A 22,234-nucleotide genomic window follows, 5' to 3' on the forward strand; every position below is an offset into this window, starting at 1 on the left:
CTGAACCTAATAGATTACAGGGAATGAACCTTTCTATTTCTCTCCAGCCATCAGACAGATCTTTCTAATGGGAATTTAATTGAAAGTAAAATTTATCCTGCAATTATAAACAGTTTTCCCCTTGAGTAAACATATTTTTTGTAAAATCTGAACATGAAAATATATTCTATCCAGTTTTAGTTTAGCTGCAATTCTGTGTTTACTTAAATGTGTGTGTGTGTATATACATATCTGCAATTTCAATATTTTTTTTACACTTCTTAACAATAAAATTCAGGGGTCCAAATAAGATGAGCTATGTACAAACACATGCCTACATGGATATTTTTTCTTTATTTCTTGAGTAATGAGGATATGTTGGAGAAGCTGTACCTTTTTTCACTCTGGAGTGAATCTGTTCCCTACTGCCTGTAAAGGCTATTAGAACCATCACCATAGCAACTAATGGTGATGCTCAAGCAAAGTGTTCCCTAAATTCCAGCTAAAGAAGTAGATCATTATATGCCTTTAGAAAGAAGGATGTATGTTTATGTAGCCAGAATTGATCAGTGAAAGGAGACACAAGCAGTAAAACAATCGGGGCACTGGTGCCAGCAAGGGTGAAGGCAGGATGTGATTCATTTTTACAGTTGCTTTGGAGTTATTGCATGAGAGAATGCTTTTTATCTTGAGAGGATTTAGGTGCTAGGTTTGAATCTTGATTATGATAGGACAGATTTCTTTCTGCGGAACTGCCTAAACTAGTCAACAGAGAAAACAGGTTTTGTTTGTTTTCTCATTTATGTGTTTTGAAGAACTATTATAATTAATATGAGAGACGTAAACATTTACCTCATTTAAACAACTGAAATAAAATATTCTTGAAAGTCAAAGTCTATTTTGTCTATGTAGGATGGTTTTGAACCTCTTACATGAATTGTTGTTCATGTCAAAAACTGTTTGCCAGTGTCACTAACATTTACAGTTCCGTGGCCAAATACATATGCCACTGTATATTACATGTAACTTCACAGGTAGATCAGACTTCCAGACAGTTCTTGAGCACCTCCTTGGTAAAAATCACTCCATGAGCATGAAAGTGACAGATCAAGCTTTGTTTTCTATTGCACAGAGCCTTGTAGAATAGAACAACTCAACTTTCACTGACCATCACAATATTAGCAGATTTAAATAATACCCAAAATATGAATATTTAATGCACTCATCATACTTAAAATGAAAAGACACAAGTCATCAAAAAGAAGCAGTGCTGCTTCTGGAGAGAGCAGTCTTACAAAAGAGAAGAGATTACCTCTGCAGAAGAGAATGTGAAGTCACTACTTAGTGATAAAGAAGCATTCTGCCTTAATTTGAAAGGACCTGCCTAATGAGCCATGCTTAGTTCCCATGGACAAATTTATTACTCTCACTTAACATGGATATCATTATTAATTAGGCAAGCAGGAGTCATACTGTCCTGTCAGCAGAGATGCTGGATTACCCTGAAGCTGGGTGTAAGCCAAGGTCTTTCCTCACAGCCCATCCTGGTAAAAGTTTTGTGTGTGCTTCTCTTCAGACAGTTTTATTAATTCACAACGAGAACATCAGGGGCAAATGGTACAACTAATCATTAACAGTATGAAAGGGTTCTTAAAAAGTCAACATGAAATTGGCTTGTGTCCCTCATTGACTAGTAAGTGAATATAAAAATACAGGGTCATAGCAAATGCTTAAATGGGTAGAATGACATTTATATTTTAGTTGAAGTAGTGGTTTCTTAAAAGGCAGTTAATGAAGATTCCTGCTTAATCCAGACCTGGTTTTGAGACTCCTGACAAGTTTATTTTAAATTAGTGGACTTTTGAACAATTTTCAGTTGGATTCCTTAAAAAATAAAATTGCTTTAAATTCCTGCCTGTATAAGGACGTTTGGATAGCTATCTTTTATCTTTGCCTACATATTGTTTTGTCCAGTTATCCATTGTACAAATTATGAGATTCTATAAATGCAGAATACAGATTTTTAATGCTTGAAAAGAAATGCAAAACTAAAGAAAGATCTTGCAGAAAAAGCAGAATAAGTTGCAGAAGCAGCACTAAAGGGAACCTTGCACATAACTGTTTTCACAAACAGAATGGAATACCACTAAGAAGGAAAGGAATACTTCATATGTATGTTAGCAATTTTGGAAAAACTAAAATACATCATTTAAATTTCTTTGACTTACACTTCTCTTACCATGGGCTTAACCATAGATGTTGATATCAAAATCACAAGTATATCCATAAGAGCTAATCACAAATTGAAATTATTATTTGGTTAAATTATTATTTCTGTGGAAATGTTGAATTTTGTTTTCATTCTGAATAAGAACTTCACAGAATGTAAATTTCAATAATAAATGAGTCCATTATGTGTACTGTTTGTCACAATATAATGTAGTAGTTGAAATATTCTAAACTTTTTATATGCAAAACACTGAGGGGAAGTGTTACCTAGTAGTGATTAGGTCTTTCCTAAATCAAAGCATGCTCTCATTTTCATACATAAGTAGCAAAAACCTGGATAATTATTGTAGATCCCATTTAACTCTTCTTTTTTCATCATCTAGGTTTGATGTAATGCTTAGAAAAATCTAGTACAATTATTACTAGCAATGTCGATAGTAAAATAAACAGGTTTTTATTTAGTCACTTCAAAGCCTCCAGAGATTTTTGCATTTTTCAAACGCTTTTTAACAGAGACCAATCTCAGTACAACTTATAACATTTTGTTTTTCACAGTCTATGCAATAACTCTTTCCTTTTTCCTTGACAGCATACTCTTCTCAATAGGAGACAAAAAAAGCCTGTAAGACTGGAAGAGTCTAAGAGTGTAATTTAAAAGCATCAAACCTTAGCTGTGCCCAGCTAAATAGAGATATGCATTCTGGAACTGAGCCATGCACTAAGCTCCCTCCCATTTGAAAACAGGGGTTATTACTTCAGTTACTTTAATGACAGTGATTCCTATGATCCCACATAGAGCCATAGTCATGTTTCAGAAAAACTTTAAGAACCTGCATTACTAATAATTGCTTATTCTCTACTAACTTTGTCAAGAATAGGTAAAGATGAGTTCAAAATATTTTTAGTTTCTTCTGAGGTTGTAGCTATGAAGGACTGAAACCTTCCCCAGGAAATACATGTACCTTACACATGAGTCTTGCCACAGTCCATGCTGAATGGGTCCTTTGGGTTATGGGCCAAGAGGCCCATTCAATCCGGTTTAGTTCTGGAAGCACAGGGATTTCAAGACCCCATTTAAGACCTGTTAGACAAGAAGTGTTGTTATACTAAAAGAAGTAGCTTTTCTTCCCTGGAGGAGTGAGGGTTTTCCAATGCTTTTATTCATCCAGAATTGAGATTGTTCAGCCTGGAAAAGAGAAGGCTTCAGGGTGAAGTTATTGCAGCCTTTCGGTACCTAAGGGGATCCTATAAGAGAGATGGAGAGGGACGTTTTTCGAGTGCATGTAGTGACAAAACAAGGCAGAATGGCTTCAAACTGAAAGAGAGTAGGTTTAGACTAGATGTTAGGAAGAAATTCCTTATTGTGGGGGTAGTGAGGCACTGGAACAGAGAAGTTATGGATGTCCCATCCCTGGAAGTGTTCAAGGCCGGACTGGATGGGGCTCTGAGTAACCTGGTCAAGTGAAAGGTTTCACAACCATAAAAGGTTGGAGCTGGAAGATCTTTAAGGTCCCTTCCAACCCAAGCCATTCTACGACACTGTGCTTTATGTTGCTACACATATCCACAAGGTTAAACATTTGTCACAGTGCTGCTGCTCTGTGTGCTTTCAGGCTGTGTGTGCAATGGAGCATAAATGTCCTTAACAACAACCTGGATATTATAACATCTATTTTGAATGCTGGTCAGGACATACTGTGAACAGAACTGACACTTCAGTTTTGGAAGAAAGGCCTGAATGGAAAGGAAAAAAGAGAAAAAAGAGATACTGAAAAAAGAGACAGTGTTTCTGATAGGACATAGACTATTATTGAGCTACACCTAACTGGTTCAACTACACAGCCCTGTGAATATTTAGAAGAAAAGTCTGGAAAAATATATTTTCTTTTGAAATGCTGTCTTTTAAGATCAAACGTTCATGCTGATTTTTTTCATACATGACTTAACACAGTAGAGCTACGACGCTTAGGATTTGTTGGAAGTAAGGAAGGAGATTTTTCCACACTGACTGGTCATTTTAACATCCTAGCAACTTGTTTTTGTCAAGGTGATTGCAAAGAGCCGATTCTTCTAGAAATTGTAAAGCAGGCTTGAACCAGAAGCATTCATGAATGCATCCTGTACTGGCTTTCTTGAACAAGTCTGTCACATTTCTACTGAATGAATGGAAAGGGGAAAGTACTGCTTGGTCTCCCATTACCTACTTGAATACCTGACAGTGATAGCTTCAGACAGGTTCCTGTTTTATATATTTTGTTCTCAATCAGCTTAAGTTCCTGGTTCTCTGCCCCGGGGAGAACTGACTTGAGCAATGTAAGCTGCTCTTCCAGCTTGCTTCAGCTGATTGTGCTCCCCTTGTTCTGTTCAAGTTGTGTATAACCAGAAGGCAATACTGTCCCGTGAGTCTCCTTTACTGAACTTAACTCTGCCCTTTGTTATGGGGTAGCTTTGTGGAAATTTCATGCAGGCTACTTATACCCAAATTTCCAGATGTATTGGCGAGGACAGCTGGTGAGCTTGTGACTTGCGGCAGCTTCCTTGATGTAGCAGGGACTAAATTAATTAAACCTGTTTCTGCAAACCTATTTTTCACAAGAACAAGTTATGCGCCAGAATTTTAGCCTAAAGCATCCTGTCTTAAATAAATAATTTTTTTTTAAAAATTGAAATCTTTTTAATGAATGGATTTCCTGATTAGCTTGCTTATTCTCTGGTTTAGTACCAATTACAAATGCAGCAATCATTAATTATTAAATATTTGTAACCTCATATCTATTGTGTGATGTTATGTTGAAAATAAAGCCAAAAGTAATTTTCTCCTCCAGGACCAAAGCCAGAATCCTAACCATGGGCAGCCACTATAGTCTCTCCTGGCAGTGTCGATTTAAGGACAAATTTTATGTTGGATTTTGTAAGCTTCCAGAAATATGAACTTGTTTTCCCTAGCCTCTATAAAGAAAATAGAACATATGGACTTTTCATACTTCTTAAAATAAAAGTCTTCCTTTGACCAGCCTTCCAGAGTAGAGTGTGTGAGTCAAATAGCTGATATTTGTGTTCCTCATGTGAATAGAAAGTGGAAAACTTTCATAGAATTTATCTAATCTAAAAGTGTATAGCTGATAACATTTTTGAGAAGTGATTTGTTAAAATATTTAAAGGTAATGCCAGAGATATGCTGTCCCATACCATTCTGAATATAGGCATCCTTCTTAAAATTCATTGAAATATCAGTGTTTAGACCAAGCCTCTAATTTTCAGTTCCTCAGCTCTTGGTAGTTACTACTGTCATTTAAAATGCCATTTAAAAATGCTGGGTTTGAGGCATAAATGTTTGCAATTAAAAATATTAATTGATGTATGCCAGATTATATAACTTCAGGTTTTCATCAGGACAGTGATCTACTGGACCGTCGGAAACATTGCTTCAGTGTCCAGTCTGAGTCTGGAGAAGATCTTTACTTTTCTGTGGAACTAGAGTCCGACCTAACACTATGGGAAAAAGCCTTCCAAACAGCAACTTTTTTAGAAGTTGAACGGATACAGGTGAGAACAACTGCCTTGGTGATCGTCTTTTGGTACATTACCAAATTAAGCCCATATGAAATATTGATGCAATTAAAAAAATTTTATGACCTTCTGCAGCTCTCAAGTTATTATTGTTTTATATAAGTAATTGCTTTTGGTCTACCCAAACAGCTTGCAATCTAATGCTCAGAAGAGATCACCTGAAATACAATCTTTGAGTTATTATGACGATGTGATACATATTTGTTAACTGAAGTTCATGGACAGACAAGGAAAAACAATCTGTAGGTCAAGGACAAAATCCAGCTGTTTAGATATTCTTACTGGCTTACATGCTACCTTGTTTGTTATTAAATATCACAAGAGAACCTTTCAGGAATTAAGTTGTCCTTGTAATACCGGGAATGAGAGTACACTGAGTGAAGTACTTACTGGATACAAGCAAGGACAAAATTGTACCTCAGCTGCATTATTCTTTCTTCACACATTTCCTGTTCCTTATATTTACTCGATGGTCAGATGAGCAGAGATGGATAACATTCTGCTACAGATTATAGTGACTTTTTATAGAGAAATTATATATCAGAATGTTTAAAGATAGATTTGTTTTTCTCACATGACCAAAAAGTCATGACTTTTTTGACAAAGCCACCCACCACAACTATAATTCACCTAATCCTGATTGTAATATTGATTTTCTAATTGTGATATATTCATATGGTTAGAACAGTTTTCATTGGTGTTGCCAGGAGTTTTACACACTTACCCAAGCCATATTAGCATATTAGCCTGTGCAAGTATTGTCTCACACATTTTCTCCTGGGAATGAAAGCACTGACATGTTTTTATTCAGACAAATTGTTAGTTAGTAGTATATTACCCCTTTTCTGACCTGTGAGCCACCACATGCAGATGGATTGAACTGGTATATACTGATGATGATCCAGTTTGCAAAAACTACACTGCTGTCAGTTTTAATGCACAGCATCTCTGTTTAGGAGAAGTCAGAGGAGGTTCAGCTTTTCTCTTGTAAGTTCATGTACTCTGTTACCTTTTATAGAAACTATTCTTACCTTTTGCACTGTAATTACATCCTGAAAAATCTAAGACTAGTTTTTCTGTGTAAAAATTGCAACAATATATGTCCTCTGCCACTAAATATTTGAGTGGTTTTGTCTTTCTTATATAATTAACTGCAACATACTTTATAGAAGCACTGCTGTGCCATCAGTAAAAGAATATATGGCATTTTTCTTGAATAAATTTTATCCTAGAAGCTACCTCATATTTGTTCTACTTTGAGATTGATTCATACTATAGCATTCCTAGTTTAGATTTTTCTTTTGGGTTTTAGAATTACATTTGTTCAAATTGCCCTCATGCTTCTCGAAAATAATTTCCTTAATAACCTTAACCTCAGATTAATCTTAATCTTTTCACTTAATTTTCTCTCTCCTGATATTCAAAGTAGCAATTAAGAACTCAAAGCAATGATTTCCTGATTGATTGATTGATTGATTGATTACAGCAGATCTGTGAAAGTGGACAAACAAGCTTCTCATGATAGAATATTATTGTGGAACTCACACTTATTATTACACCTTTTTTTATTTTCTATATCTTGATTTGGAAAAAAAGTTTAGAATATTTTTAATATAACTGTGTTTGGCGTCCTCATTTTTCTCTCAGCAATCCATTACTGCTTTCATCTACCAACTTGCAGATGCAGATAAAATCTGGTGCTATAATTTATCTCCAACAAGTTATTTCATTTCTCTCTGAGAAAAAAAAATGGTGACAGGTTCAAAATTAAGGTATCAACTGTACATTTTTACTAAAATTCTGGTTTATGCCAAAATTTGTATTGATATGAATATTCATATTTAAAGTGAATGCTAATCCAGTAGGTTTCTCTTACAATGAAATCATATAATTTTGAAAATATAACTGCAGTTTAAAACTGCCATTTAAAATTCTTCAACTGTGTTGTGTGCTAGTACATAATCATACAAATAGTAACTATTACTCAATGACTATAACCTCCAGAAGAGTTTAATGAGGGGCCAATTCTGATCTAACTCCAAAGAATATATAACAAATTTAAGTATTTTTTAAATGCCTCACTGTAAATATATAATGAATTCTGTTTCAGCCTAATTCATAGCTTCTGCCAGAGGTATATCTAAAACAAAAAATAGACAGTTGCTTTTTCTTAGAAAAGAAATGTATTAGAGGAGGCATAGTCAAGTTGATAATAATTTAGCAATAACATGGTGCAATAATACAGTGGAGTCATTTTGGTGTGTTACAGTCACTCTTAAATTAGTTTTGTAGTGTAGTAAGTGATGATAATCCATTTTCATAATCACCTATTAAAAAAAATTAGTTGAAATGAAAATCCTTTTTCCTTACTGTGTCACAACATTTTTGCATGAAGAATCTGAGACTACTATAGCTTGCATAATGATGTGCAATTATATATATGACTGTCACATTCCTTTTGTGTTCTTGTTACTTTAAGCTAAAGTTTTCACCTCTTCCATCATGAATTTTTTTCTTGCTGTCCTTGCTTGTATTATAGTTGTTTGCTTTCTAATGTAAGGATTATTATTTAAGCTGGTTTATATTGCAGTACTTTAACATATGTTTCCATTGAAGTTGAATCTGAAAGTCTGAACTAAGTCTTAGATTTATATTACACTTTATTTCAGCTTCAGAGATGGCTTAGATGAAGTTCACGATGTATTGTTCTTTCCATAATTTAAACTGTGTGTGTTGAAGGAATAGTATTTAAGGAACAACTTCGAGTTGTCTCCTTCAGCCTCTGCCTGACCCATTGAATTATTAATAAACCAAAGTTAACATTCCATATTCTGTGGAAGAACAGCAAATGACTTCTGAAGTGTGTTCTGCTTCTTTTGGGAAGGGGATGCTTCAGTTCTGATGAGGTTTTCATGAGCTCTTATGAGAAATCAGCAACCAAAACCAAACATCCACAGTATATATTATTCATGGTCACTTTTAAAGTTTTAAAATGTTAAATGTGTAAGAAATTTTAAATGTATCTTGATAACAATTTTTGCCTTTCTCTTTTCTCCAAATATCTGAATTAAAAGGCAGCTTAAAGAAAATAAAGATGAGAAAAGTCTTACAAGAGTTTACTAGTGTCTGAAGGTTCACATGCCTACTCTGACCTGTCACCAGAATCATATGCAAGTGTGTACAACACCTGCAAAAACCAAGGGACATTCTTCCCCAAAGAAACTAAATTCTCAGTGTCTGGAGATCTTTTTTGTTATTCTCATGTTTTTTCTTCTCTAAATTGTTTTGAACATCATAGTCTGAGGGTGTGGAATGGTCTTTTCTATATGTAAAGAATGACTAAAGAATCAGCTGCTGCTAGTAGTGCGCAGTTTCTTCCTGTAAATAACTACACCGAGCTGAACTAGAGGATATTTCTCCACAAATTGTGCACTGCCTTTTGTGGAAATATCCTTCAGTCTGGGAAACAGGTCACTTTTGCAGTGCAGCCTTGAACCAAGGCTGCTATGGCCTGTTTTTCACAAATCTTAAGTTCCCAGTGAGGCTATTTAGACAGGCACAGTGCTGGGCTTAAACAGAGGGAGCTGTGCCAGCTCAGCATGGTGCTGTAGTGCACGCTGTAGGTTGGCCTCTGGTGTTGGGGTGGGAGGTTAGATAACTTTACATGACAATATGTGTTTTAAATCTGATACACATTTTCTTTGCCAAATTTAATTTCCAGTAAAGGCTCTGAGTCTGTTCCAGATCTTGAACGTTTGCAAATAAAAATGGAATTTGCATCTTGTAAGATGTTTGCAAGATAATTCCACATAACTGTACATTTTTTACTTTGCATGCAAAACTTGAAAATGTTTGCATATTTGACTTAATTAACTGTAACTGTGAACTATATTAATCTGCACTTTTTCTTCTACTAATGAGATAGTACCAAAGGCAATATCCTCTTCTTTTTCAACACTGTTTTACAATCAAATTTTACATATTCATAGCAGTTTTATGGTGTAGCTGATCAAAGAAGAAAAAGAAAAAGCCACTTTTTTTCATTAATATAAACACTAAGTACGAATTTTTCAATTTTCCTTCATAACATTTTCTATTTAGAAGCTGTTAATGCACCTTCCAGCTTCTTGTGTTCTGAGGAGGACCACCTAGAATCCAAGAGCCCTCCCAAAGAATATATGAGTGAAGGCATGTGATTTATCCTTGATAATCAAAATGCCAAAGATAATCATAGGTTCTTTTGTAATACTGACAATTTACTAACCCACATTGTTCCCATGTTTACAATTTATATTTTGATTTTCTGACACATTATAGATGAAAAAGACAAGTCTGTCATTTTGTACCTGTAGTCAGCCTTCAAGCACAGCAGTAGTTTTGATCCTGAAAATTACACTGATAAATGTCTCACAGTGTGTGACATTATGGGAATAAATAGATGCATATATTTAAAAATTATAGAATGAGAGAGTCTTTCAGAATTCCAAGGTTTCTCATAGAAACCTTTGAGATATATTGGTCCACTAGCTGAAGCAAAAGAACATATTTCAGATAATTACATCAGTTGCTAAATGGTATGAAATATTAGCTTTTTCCCTGAGATTTAGGACAAGAGAAAACCACAAGAAACAGCATACAGAGATACTTTACATATGCGTTTTCTTTTTCTTGAAAAGATAAAAGGAACATATTAATCTTAGAAGTTGTTACTGGGTATGAAAACCAAATAAGGGGGTTTGAAAATAATAAAACTTCCCTTTTAGAAAATGTTATTAGTAAGCCACTAAGGCAATTCCGAGCCTCTTTCATTTCTTCCCTAATGGAAGCAAAGCCTGTTTTCATAGTACTTAGACAACTTCATCACTCATTAAAATCCTTTGATTTGAAATACACTGGCAATAAATAGACATATATACACAGAAACGACTTAGTTCTGATAATAATTTTGAGATACATAAACATTAGAATAAAGACTCAGAAATAGACGTCCTAGAAAAAATACTAAGAAATGTCTTGTGTCTTCTCTGATTTTTCTTTTACAGTGCAAGACATATGCCTGTGTTTTAGAGAGTCACCTTATGGGACTTACCATCGATTTTAGCATGGGCTTTGTCTGTTTTGATGCTGCCACAAAGGTAAAGTTCTGAGACTTTTTTTCATCACACTACTATTATTCCTTGTTATTTCTAATATTTTGAGATAAGTAGTACATCTTTTAGATATCCTTCTCTTTGTTATAGAAACAGATCATCTCTTGTCAAATCTCTCATGCTGTAGTCTAAATTCAGGACTGATTTCTAATTATGTGAGAAGTAGTATTCTGTGATGTGCTTGTTATTGAAAAGCCAGTACTGATATCAATCTGAAACAAACATCAGATCTTTATTCTTGAATTTCACATGAAAGCCCATACTGATTCAGTTTGATGGTTTTTTTGCTGGTGCTTCCTTGGTTTTGAGAAAAGATAATTTTCTTGGTTTCAATCTCATCTGTGAGCTTTGAAAATAATCTTCCATTCTCTTCTATTGTTTTGTGGAAATGAGAGTGTGCTATTACAGCAATTCCACAATATTTTAGCTATTGGTGTTCAGGTGTCTGTAAAAAGATAAATCAACCATAGCCTATATGTCTCACCCATCAGCTTTTCCTGTCAGCCTTAAAACAACTCAGTACAACTGATGAAAGAGTTTGTTTTATCAAGTGAATAGTATGGACTCAATTTCCATATTATATTATTGCGTGGCCAAGTCTCAGTAAAATCATTGAGACCCTGAGTATGTCATGTGTTGACATTTGCACTAATTGCTGTCAAGTCCTAGAATGTCAGAAGCTTTACTGCTACTACTAGACACTGCTGGTAAATGGTAGAATCTTTCTTGTGAATGAAATGGTGAAATCTTTCTTCTGAGTTCCACTTCTCCTCAATACCTATTTTCCTTTGAGATGCTGCAACATTGTCACCACCAATTGTTGAAGATGTCCTTTTGACTCCACAATTTGCTCCTATGCTCTATTTTAAGGCAATCCTTCCCACCGCATTATTCCACTAATCCAAACCCTTTTATTCTTCCCGCTTCTCCGTTCCACTGTTTTTTTGCACAAAGTGATGAATTTTAAATTCAAGTACTTATGTAACCTTGTTTCTTTTTGTTAAGCAAATAGTCTTGTACAATTCATCAATGAAATGCAGCTATCAGTTTAGAAGGTATTACACAAAAAATCAGAATTAAGATGCAGTAGCTCAGTTAAAAAAAAAAAAAAAAGCGGTTTTCCCCCACCCACCCTCCAATAATATTTTAAATATATACATTATATAATACATAAGTATGTAATTATAGAATCATAGAATGGTTTGGGTTGGAAGAGACCTTAAAGATCATCCAGTTCCAACCCCTCTGCATGGACAGAGACACCTCCCACTAGACCAGGTTGCTCAAAGCCCCACCCAACCTGGCCTTGGACACTGCCAAGGATGAGGCATCACAGCTTCCCTGGGCAACCTGTTCTGGTGCCTCACCACCCTCAGAGTAAAGAATTTCATTTGTATATCTAACCTAAATATACCCTTTCAGTTTGAACCCATTACTTCTTGTATTATATGTACTGTATTGTATGTTAGAATAAAGCATTACACCACAAATAAAAAAAAAAGACATTGTTTTGTTAGGTAATTAGGCATTAGGCAGTGTGAGATAAGGATGGCAATTGCATTAGAAAAGAAAAGAAACAATACAATAGAAAGCAACATAATCTGTTGCCAAGTGACTGCTACAGTTAAAATTGTCAAACAAGCCATAGGGTGAAATGTCTGAAATCTAAGTGTGTCAACCAAGTTTTAGTGGGTGCCTAAATACAAAAAGCATTACCTACTCTCCATCATTTTATGCAAAGATGAAGATTAGCCAAAAATTTATTCAGATATTTTTATTATGATCATGACAAGTGTAAATTGTGTCTATGCTGGCAATGGTCTTCAACAATATTGCTAATCTCATATATACTGAAATGTAAAGTAGACCTGTATTGTCTCTTAAGCTAAAAGTGTTATTTCTCTTCCTAATGATGTTCATATGAAGCAGGAAATCAAAATCTGTTTTCCAGAAATTATCTGAGAAAGCAATTAAAAATGGAAACCAATTTGCAGGACAAGGAAAACATGAAAAAGATTTAAATCAAGTAATCCATTTCTTATTAATATTTACATATACATTTGTGAATTAAGACTGTACAAAAGTCCTATCAATTGTCCCATGAATTAACATACTCAGTATTAAAGACAAAAACATTATTTTAAATATCATACCATTCATGAAAATGATACTTACTTATAATTCTTTATAAGTTTTAGGATTTTTTTACAATTTGTATTTGAAAAACCAGTACAAACAATTATCTTGTCACTTCCAGTGATGGGGTATCCAGAGCTTCTTGGGGCAACCTGTTCCACTGTCTCACCACCCTCATCATATAACCTTATGTCCAATCTGAACTCTCCCTTCTTCTGCTTTAAAAACATTGTCCCTTTGTCCTGTCGCTGTAGGCCTTGGTAGAAACTCTTTCGCCATATTTGTACAAGCATCCTTTAAGTTTTGAAAAGCAGCAATAAGGTCTCCCTGGAGCCTTCTCTTTTCCAGGCTGAAGAGCCCCAACTCTTTCAGCCTGCCTTCATGGAAGAGGTACTCCAACCCTCTGATCATCTTAGTGGTCCTCCTCCTGTACATGTTCTCTTCTGTTATTTTGCCACTGCTCCTATCAAATTCAACCACACCTTTTTGGGTAAAGATTAACTTAAAGCCATATTCCATAGCCTTCAGAGTTCAGTGTCAGATTGAACTGTTCATCATTCAGTACTTCTCTGAGAATAACACAGAGAATAACCCTGCAGATGCAAGATATTTTAATGAATTCATGGGGGGTCTTGGACAAGTACTTGGAGGACAGATCTACTGAATATCATTGAATGGGTTTTTTATTCGTATTTTTTTACAACATTTTCATGTTTCCCAGAACACAGAGGTCTCCAAAAACAAAGTAGTTTTGGAAATAAAGTAGTTTCTGAGAAGTCCTGTCTTATATTTTGTTGCAATGGTATCTTCAGTAAATCTTCAGACGATGAAAATATTATACTTAATACTGTGCTCATGGTATTTTAAGTTTTCTTTCTTAATTCCTAATGAATTGACTGTGAATTGTCTTTATAAGTGCACAGTTACTAATGAACTGAAATGAAGAAAGCCAAGTTCTTTAACTCATGATTTTAACATTTATTCAAATGTTCCAGTTATTTTAGCAGTGCAACAATATTTAAATTGTTTCTTCGTCTCACATTTCAAGTAAGTTAATAGATTTTGTCCAACATGCCTGACAAGTTGCAGTCAAAATTTCATAAATGTTCTAAATTCCAGACCCCCAATGTTCATGAAAAAGTTTGTAAGGGGTAGTGGTTCTCATTATGTGTATGATTTCCAGACAAAAGCCTTAGAACGCTGTGTAGGCTTGTTTCCTTGTTTGCTGTCATTTAATCCCTAAATAATACTTAACTATGTAAATTGAAATTAGTGGTTAAAAACTGTCATCTGTGCTAAATGTATTTCAAGTCAAACACATCATAATTAGATAAAAACATTTTTTCTGTGTCTGCACAGACCTATGATGAATATGAGTACACAAAGTATTAAATTTAGTTATTCAGAAAAAATCTGTGCTGTGATGTGATTATAACAGCACTGGCATAAATCATAGCTGTTTCTGCTGCATATTCTCTGCTTTTTCTTATTCATTTTCTGACTGATAGCTCATAGAGTCAACAATAGTTTGTCATTTAGACTATTTTGGTATGATGCTTTATAACAAGCCATTGTAGTTTCCTGAAAGGAGAATGAACAGTTTTTAAGACTGGTTAAATTGGATTGTTCAAACATTTCAGAAAATTAGTTCTCAATTCAGCTCAGTAGTTTGTAAACTACCAAATAGAATTTTGGACACAAAGTAATTTTTCTCCTTGCACCTTAAAAAGTAGTGACAAATATATTTGCACCCTTGTTCTTCTGCAGCACTTTTCAGAGCCAAAGCTCCGGTGCAAGATGCCATCTTTTATTAGCAATGTATGGATTGAAAGCAAACTGTGACACACAGCCCAAGCCAACACTAGAAATCTTTGATTATGATTATTTTTGCGATGTAGTCCTTCATTTGTGGTGGTTATAAACCTGGAGTCAAAAAGCCACCTGCCTTCTGTGTTGGCATACACAGAAATGTAATTCTGATCAATAGGGAGTTTCCCCCAAGCATCTCTTCCAGTGGAGACTTCTTCCAAAAAATGTCCACCAGCTTTAACACAATTTCATTATTTGAATAATGAATAACACAATTTCTTTATTTGAAATACAGGATGTCAAATAGCCCCCTTACTGAACTTCCCTCTTTCTTCCTTGCTAGTATTCTACAAAAAGTGAATTTAACAAATCTTTGTGAATACCATTTAGATATTTTATTTTCTTTTCTGCCTTAATCACATTTTCCAGATTCTGCTTAGTTACTCCTTGCACTACAAGGTGTCTTAGTATACAGCGTCTACTCCAGACATAATTTTTCACCAATGATGTTCCATATGCTAAATGTTTTGTTTATTTGGTTTTAAAACATGAAAATTCTAAAAAGATGCAAAAAGTTCTGTGGCAGTTCTTAGAAGTTATATACCAAATTTTATCCTAGGTCATTTTTGCTTTATTGTGTATCAGTGTTTACTGGGGAAAACATTTTTCTTAGTCCTGCACAACTACATCCCAGCATTCATGTCCTAAATTTTTCTAACATTAGCTAGTATACAGACATAAATATTTTAATGAACAAGTGTAACTCTTTTATGGGCAATTTGTGTTAGGTACGGACATACATGGATATTATGATGAGCATTTATAAATAAGGTTTTGCAGCCACTATAGCCACCTTAAGAATTAAGTATGGAGACTGATTAAACAGAATAACAAGACATGTACAGAAGTTAATATAACTACTATTCTGAAAGTGATCCAATGCATAAAACTACTACTATAAACCATTGCCATTCTCAATAACTGATTCTTAATATGCTTCCATAAAAAAAATGGACTACGCTTCAAGTAGATGGGTGGATATACATGGAAATATGTATATTATATATATATTTCTGTTTTACTGACATATTCATTAATTTTTTTTCTATAATGTGCTTATTTAAATCATAAATTCTACTAATAATATATTTGTGTGTTGGTGGGAATATACATTGCCATATACCTACCTGAACAAAGTGCTGTGTCTGTACTCCATCACATTTACTGCTCATTAAAGCAGCGTCAAAAAAATATATTTGCCAGAAGAGAAAAAAATCATCCCTTGTAGGATTGAAAATAAATTAAGGTGCTGCTGAATTATATGATGGTGTTAGAACAAAGTAAGAAAAGGCTCTGCAACGGCCCACAAGGTGCCCATGAACAAAGCTCAGTGTACCTGTCCTCTGTTCTCTTGCAGAAACCCTGAGTATTTCCCCAAAACAGAGAATACACCATGAACAATAAATAGCATTGCAAATATCCTTAATTTTATTTCCATACCAAAAGACTACTGAATCACACAGAGCAGTATTTCTCTTAATTTCTTTATGAATAAACTCCCATGTTTTCTAGGGATACATACCTTGTCTGTCTCTTTATGCAACTAATACATATACAGTATATTGAGATAAAACAGCATATAAAAACCTTCTTGATATTCAAATTTCAGTAATAGGGAAGGCAGGAAGAAACCAGGCTCACTGCAAGATGGAGATTTAATGATATAACTCTTGCAAAAAAATATTTATTCCATGCTTAGAAGTTGAAATGCTGAACAAATAGCTACTATAACTTTAATATAAGCCATCAAGCATGCTTCATACAGTTTTATGTTCTGTGGGTAGAAACAAATTTTGGTAGGTCATCCATCAGTACCAAGAAAATACACTGTAGTCTTCTAACATTCTATGTAATTTCAGTAATGGACAAGAACAGTTAGTTTATAAGGGCTGACTTTCATGCTTTTTTCCTTTGTCTCATTTTTGTTCTTTATCCTCTGTGTCCTCCCGTCTTTCCCTTTACAGTTATAAAGCTGCAGCAGTTGACAAAGGAAATTGCCTTGGACCATAATTCTTTTGTAGTAAGACAGTCTCCAGAGATCAGTAACACAGTACAACTGAGCATGAACAAGATCTTAATCCTACTCAGTTCCCTACTGCTGCTATAACTATGGACAAAGTGTCACTTGGCAAGAATGAAATCTTTCTCAATTAGCTATGAGACAAACAGACAAATTAAGGTGTATCCCAGGTGCCTGAAGACTCAATTACTTTTATTCTTAGGAACAGGGCTTCTGCTCTTGATTTAGTTTGACTTGTAGGAGTATCATCTATTTTAGTCAGACAACAAACAGCATTAGCTTGAAAAGTTCTCATTGAAGTTTAGCATAATTCTGCAATATAGATCACATACGAAAAAAATTGCCTTAAGAATCTAAAAGGAAGAATAATCCAATCAGTCAAAAAAAAGAAAGGTAGTGTTGAAAAAGTACAGCTATAGACATCTGAAGGTGTGATGGAAAAGACAACAAAGGGATTTGATGAAACTAAAACTTGAAAAGTGACCTCTGACATCCCTTCCTTAATAAAGATGGTTTCTTTGTTTACTCCACCATTTAGAGGTGGTCTGGGATGTAGCTGTCTAATTATTATAAAACACTGACAGATTCAGGGTTTTTTTTAAGCATCCTACTGAAGGCCAAACTTCTTTTGCTATTACATAGTAAAACCTGTATGATTCATGTCAATGGAATGACATTGTGCTTCTGATTTCCGTAGATCATGTATGTAGATAAAACATGTATTTCATAAAATCATAGAATATCCTGAGTTGGAAGGAACACATAAGAATCATCAAAGTACAACTCCTGGTCCTGCACGGTACAGCCCCAAGAATCACACCATGTGCCTGAGAGCGTTGTACAACTTGAACTCTGTCAGGCTTGGTGCTGTGACCACTCCCCTGGGGAGCCTGTTCCAGTGCTCAGTCACCCTCTGGGTCAAGAGCCTTTTTCTAATATCCACCCTAAAGCTCCCCTGACACAATTTCAGGCTGTTTTCTTGGGTCCTGTCACTGGTCGCCGCAGAGAAGAGATCAGTGCTTGCCCCTCCTCTTCCCCTTACAAGGAAGTTGTAGACTGTGATGAGGTCTCCCCTCAGCCTTCTCTTCTCCAGGCTGAACAGACCAAGTGACCTCAGCTGTTCCTCATGTGGCTTCACTGGCAGGTGAAATTATGACATTGTACTACGTGGTGCAAACACTATTGCTCAAGTTTGTTAAGTGTAAATAGTCTTTCTGCAAGAAGAGAGTTCGTTCACAGTGGATAATTCAACACAGAAGAGACAAAACTGTTAAATAATAAGTTGAAGGTAGTTAATCACTGAATTCATAGGACACAAATCTGCTCTGGTTGGAGATTCTTGTTTCTTTCCTAGTGCCAATGCATAATGCCCTCTGTATCCTAAATGATATATCTATGCCAGAGCCATGGACTAGTCAGACATCCACATTTCTATGACTATCCTTAGAGCATGGTAAGTAAAAACAGTCACCTATTTATTCTGTATTTGTTTGATAATCTGGTCTCTCTTTGGATTAGAACAAACTCCTTGACCCAAAACAAAACAAAAACCCTGATGAATATTCCTAGTCATAGCCCCAACAAAGACAGTTACAGTTACGATGTATTTCCACATTCCTGATGCCATTACCTAGGTGGAAAGTGATTTTGTCTGATGTCACCTCATCAAAATTTTATGTGGTTTAGTCCAAGATTCTGGGAATGAGTAGCAAACTGACATAGAATATGAATGTGAAAGTATTTTCTAAGGTGCCTTGCAGAATATGTGTTCTAGACCTATCACTATTGCTAAGAATAGAAACAATATAATTTTCTTCATTTGTGTGACTGTATTACAGGTATAGAAGTCAGTAGCTTTTCTTCCATGTGTCATTTATATGTTGCATTTATGTACGAAGTATAAAATAAAAATACACAGAGAGCATCCTTTTTTAATTATAGCAGAATAACACTAGCAGAGGATAATAGGCAGCAATTTGTTTGCAAAGACTAGCACAAATGAGTCCTAGATGATTACTTATAAATAAAATATTTCTCATTAAAAAGTATTGGTGAAAAATCTTGGTCCCAGATATGTCACAGGAAAAAAAATCCTGTTAATTTCAGTGAATATAGGATTTTGCTTTTTGATTATTTGTTATTACAATAATTTAATCGCATCTCAAGAGGAGTCTTAAATCTAATTTGTCTGCTTGTCTACACAGTTTATTTGTTTGCATTGCATTCTGGTATTCTTTGAAGTTCATTTTATTAAATGGTTTAAAATGCAAAAAGCAGCCTAAGCAATATATGAATAATAATTGAGAAAAGGATTTATATCTTACTGGTTGTTTCCAATTTTATGCATGATACATGCTGTGTTTTTTCAAAGAGATTGTCTTCTTACAGTGCATTTTTCAAGACATGGATTAATTATGTCAGATTTTCTGCAACCACACTAGTAGTATGGAAATTGTGGTGCTGGTGGTATTTTCAGTGTATGCCTTGGTCTCCTCTTGCTGAATTGGACTGCTTGCTGCTGTTCCCAAATTCTATCTCTACTCATTAAATGAGAGTTCACTTTTCAAGGCAATAAATAGTGCATACTGAGTTTTCCTCTTCATCTTCCATCAAGGCATCATAACATTTTGTGCCACAACTTGAAAGGAGTGTCAGGGTTCTCATGAGTAATTAATGCCACTGTCTACAAGAGAATCTTTTTTAATTTGGTTGCAATTTGTGCTTTAAAAGGAATTGGCACCTGGTCCATTTGTCAAATCTATTTTAGGGCAAACAAAAATTTATTGCTTCCTATAAATACTGTATCTAGACCTGCAAAATATTCTCAGTGATGCAGGTTATGCACAGTTACTGAGGGAAGTACTTGAAGAGAAAAGGCTGGTTTTATCAGCTAAAAGTAGCCCTATGAGTGTTGAGATCAGTAATACTGCACCTTCAAACCAGTAAGTACTTCTGCTTATATTTCATAATTCCTGAAAATTGATCTATAAATAATTTATGTGACGCAGATTTAGGTGTTTACCAGTTTGTGAAAAAGCCAGCATGTTTTACAAGTGTACTTATTGGTTAAAAGTCACTACGTATACATATATATATTTGTACAAAATGATAACAGCCTATGTTGACTTCCTGAGGCAAGCATTCAACAAATGGTTCTGAGGAGCAAAAAAATGACTGTGACATTGGTGTTGATCAGTATTCCCAAGAATATCTATGACTAATGCAGGAGAATTAGCCTTTAAAATTAGAATTCAGAAGAGTCACCCCAGTGAGCACTGTAACACTGAAGCCAGCCCACAGGAAGATGAAAGACAACACATGAAACTCTCTGTCTCTCATGTGTTAATGTCTCTGCTGTAGCTGCAGGTTTGTGTGAAACTGGGTGCTCAGGTGAGCGGTTCTGGTCTCTCCTTTCTTACTTTGGCACCATGAAGTAGTCGTTGAAAAAGGATAAGTCTGTTCCCTGTTCACTGCTTATGGATTTTGCAGCAATGAAAATGAAAAGAAGAAAAGAACCACACTCAGAACATATAAAACCAGAGGAATTAATCCAGTGATCCCCAAGATTCTTTATTTTAAGAGCGATGTGACTGTGGTCACAGCATTCTGCATCCCTGATACATGTGCTACACAAGCAAAATGTGCAGTTCTGGCTACACAGGGTAGCACTTCAGCCTCTTTGTAGGAGAAAGGATTTAAATCGATCTTACTGGGCACATGATTAACTAATTTACCCAATTTTTGCTATCTAGAATTTGAACATCTAGTTTAAATGGTTTAAGCTAGCTGTTACACTTTTAATGTAGTATAGTATATTGAAGTAGACACACATCCAGAGTTTATCATAATGAACCAGTTCTTCCCAGTTTAAACCAGAATGTAGGAATTGTTATTCAGGGATTCTCTAGAAAAAGAAATAGCCAGGGTGACTAGCTTGAACTACTTTGTATTCCTGACTTAGTAACTTGAAACTCACTTTTCCCTATTCTTATTTTTGTAAAACACCGTCCCCATGTGTGGAAATCTTTGAGGGAAAGGGTGTGCAATTTGTTAAAGAACACTCAAAAGGAGCAGATAATTCTTTCATGTGGGAATCATTTCATGCATTGTCAATAGCATTTTTACTCTTCACACTTTAGATGAAGAGTATTTAGTGGTCTCTGCAGAGACTGTCAGTTCTAGGAGCTTGTTTTAATATCTTGATGTTGAAGTACAGTTCTGTTGGGATTAGTTCTCTCCACACTATGGACCTGGTTTTGCAGTGTCCTTAAGTAAGAGCCCTTGCCAAGTAGGAGTGTCCAAAACCAATGTTATGCATGTATTGAAGTGTGTTCCTGAGTTGTGCCTGTGGTTTGGTGTGACTGTCATTCTCTTTCCTCTAAATGGGAACAAAATGCATGGCGAAACTGCGTGGAGATGTCAAAGTACCAAAGTTCTATACATCCTTCATCTTCATTCCAACTTAATCTGACTTGGAATAAGGCCAGGTACTCTGGGATTTTGCCTGCACATCTAAGGGTGCTTGTTAATGCTACATCTCTCTCCTGGCCTCTCCATAGGTCATCAGAGAAGAGAAAGATGATAGCTCATTGCTTTGATTGTTTTCTCTTGAGATAAAGAGACAATCAGTGGCCTTTACATTTCTCATCCAGGAAATGGCATACTTAAGTGGATTTTCTGTCCCTGCAGAAAGGCAATGGTTTTGGTCTTCTGGCAAGATTTGTTGAGTTACATAGATCTGTAAAATAAAAAGGAGTTTACAAAGTAGGTAGGAATAAAACTACCAGATTGATATTATATACTGGGTTGTTTTGCTTTGTTTTGTTCTTACCTCACTATTTGTACAATATAAATAAACATCTTTGCTCAAACAAGGTCAAAGGAATTGCACACACACAGGGATGAGGGAAACTATTCTATTTTCTGTAGCAGGTATTGGTGGGCTCAGGAGGACAACATTTGAAACAAATAGGATATATTTTCACCTAAACTGCCAAATTCCTCTAGTTTATCTGTAACAGAATGTCCTTAACTCTGTTTATGGCAGATGTCACATGCACACAGAGAATGAAAGTGGTGCTGAGACTAGGGTTCTTCTTTTTATCTGGAAGGGGCAACAATATAGAGAGAATTTTGGAGAAAAATTCTAGTGCTTGCTTTGTGTTTAGTGCACAGTTAAGATGCTGCCCTTGTGGTTTCTTTTCTCGTCAGGTTGCTAAGGCAAACACAGCAAACTTTATTCAGCTTGGTGCAGGGTTGAGATTTTTGCCAGTCATTGACA

General features: G+C 35.2%; 1 protein-coding gene across 1 annotated transcript in view; it reads left to right on the forward strand.

The window, feature by feature from the left end:
* SNTG1 (syntrophin gamma 1) overlaps nucleotides 1-22,234 on the forward strand; it is a 330,206-nt gene that overhangs the window by 296,954 nt on the left and 11,018 nt on the right. The window contains 2 exon segments of the mRNA XM_008644917.2: nucleotides 5,602-5,754; nucleotides 10,821-10,913. Coding sequence (XP_008643139.1) covers nucleotides 5,602-5,754; nucleotides 10,821-10,913 — 246 coding nt within the window.

The sequence above is a fragment of the Corvus brachyrhynchos genome, unplaced genomic scaffold, assembly GCF_000691975.1.
Source record: "Corvus brachyrhynchos isolate BGI_N302 unplaced genomic scaffold, ASM69197v1 scaffold60, whole genome shotgun sequence".
Classification (NCBI taxonomy): Eukaryota; Metazoa; Chordata; class Aves; order Passeriformes; family Corvidae; genus Corvus; species Corvus brachyrhynchos.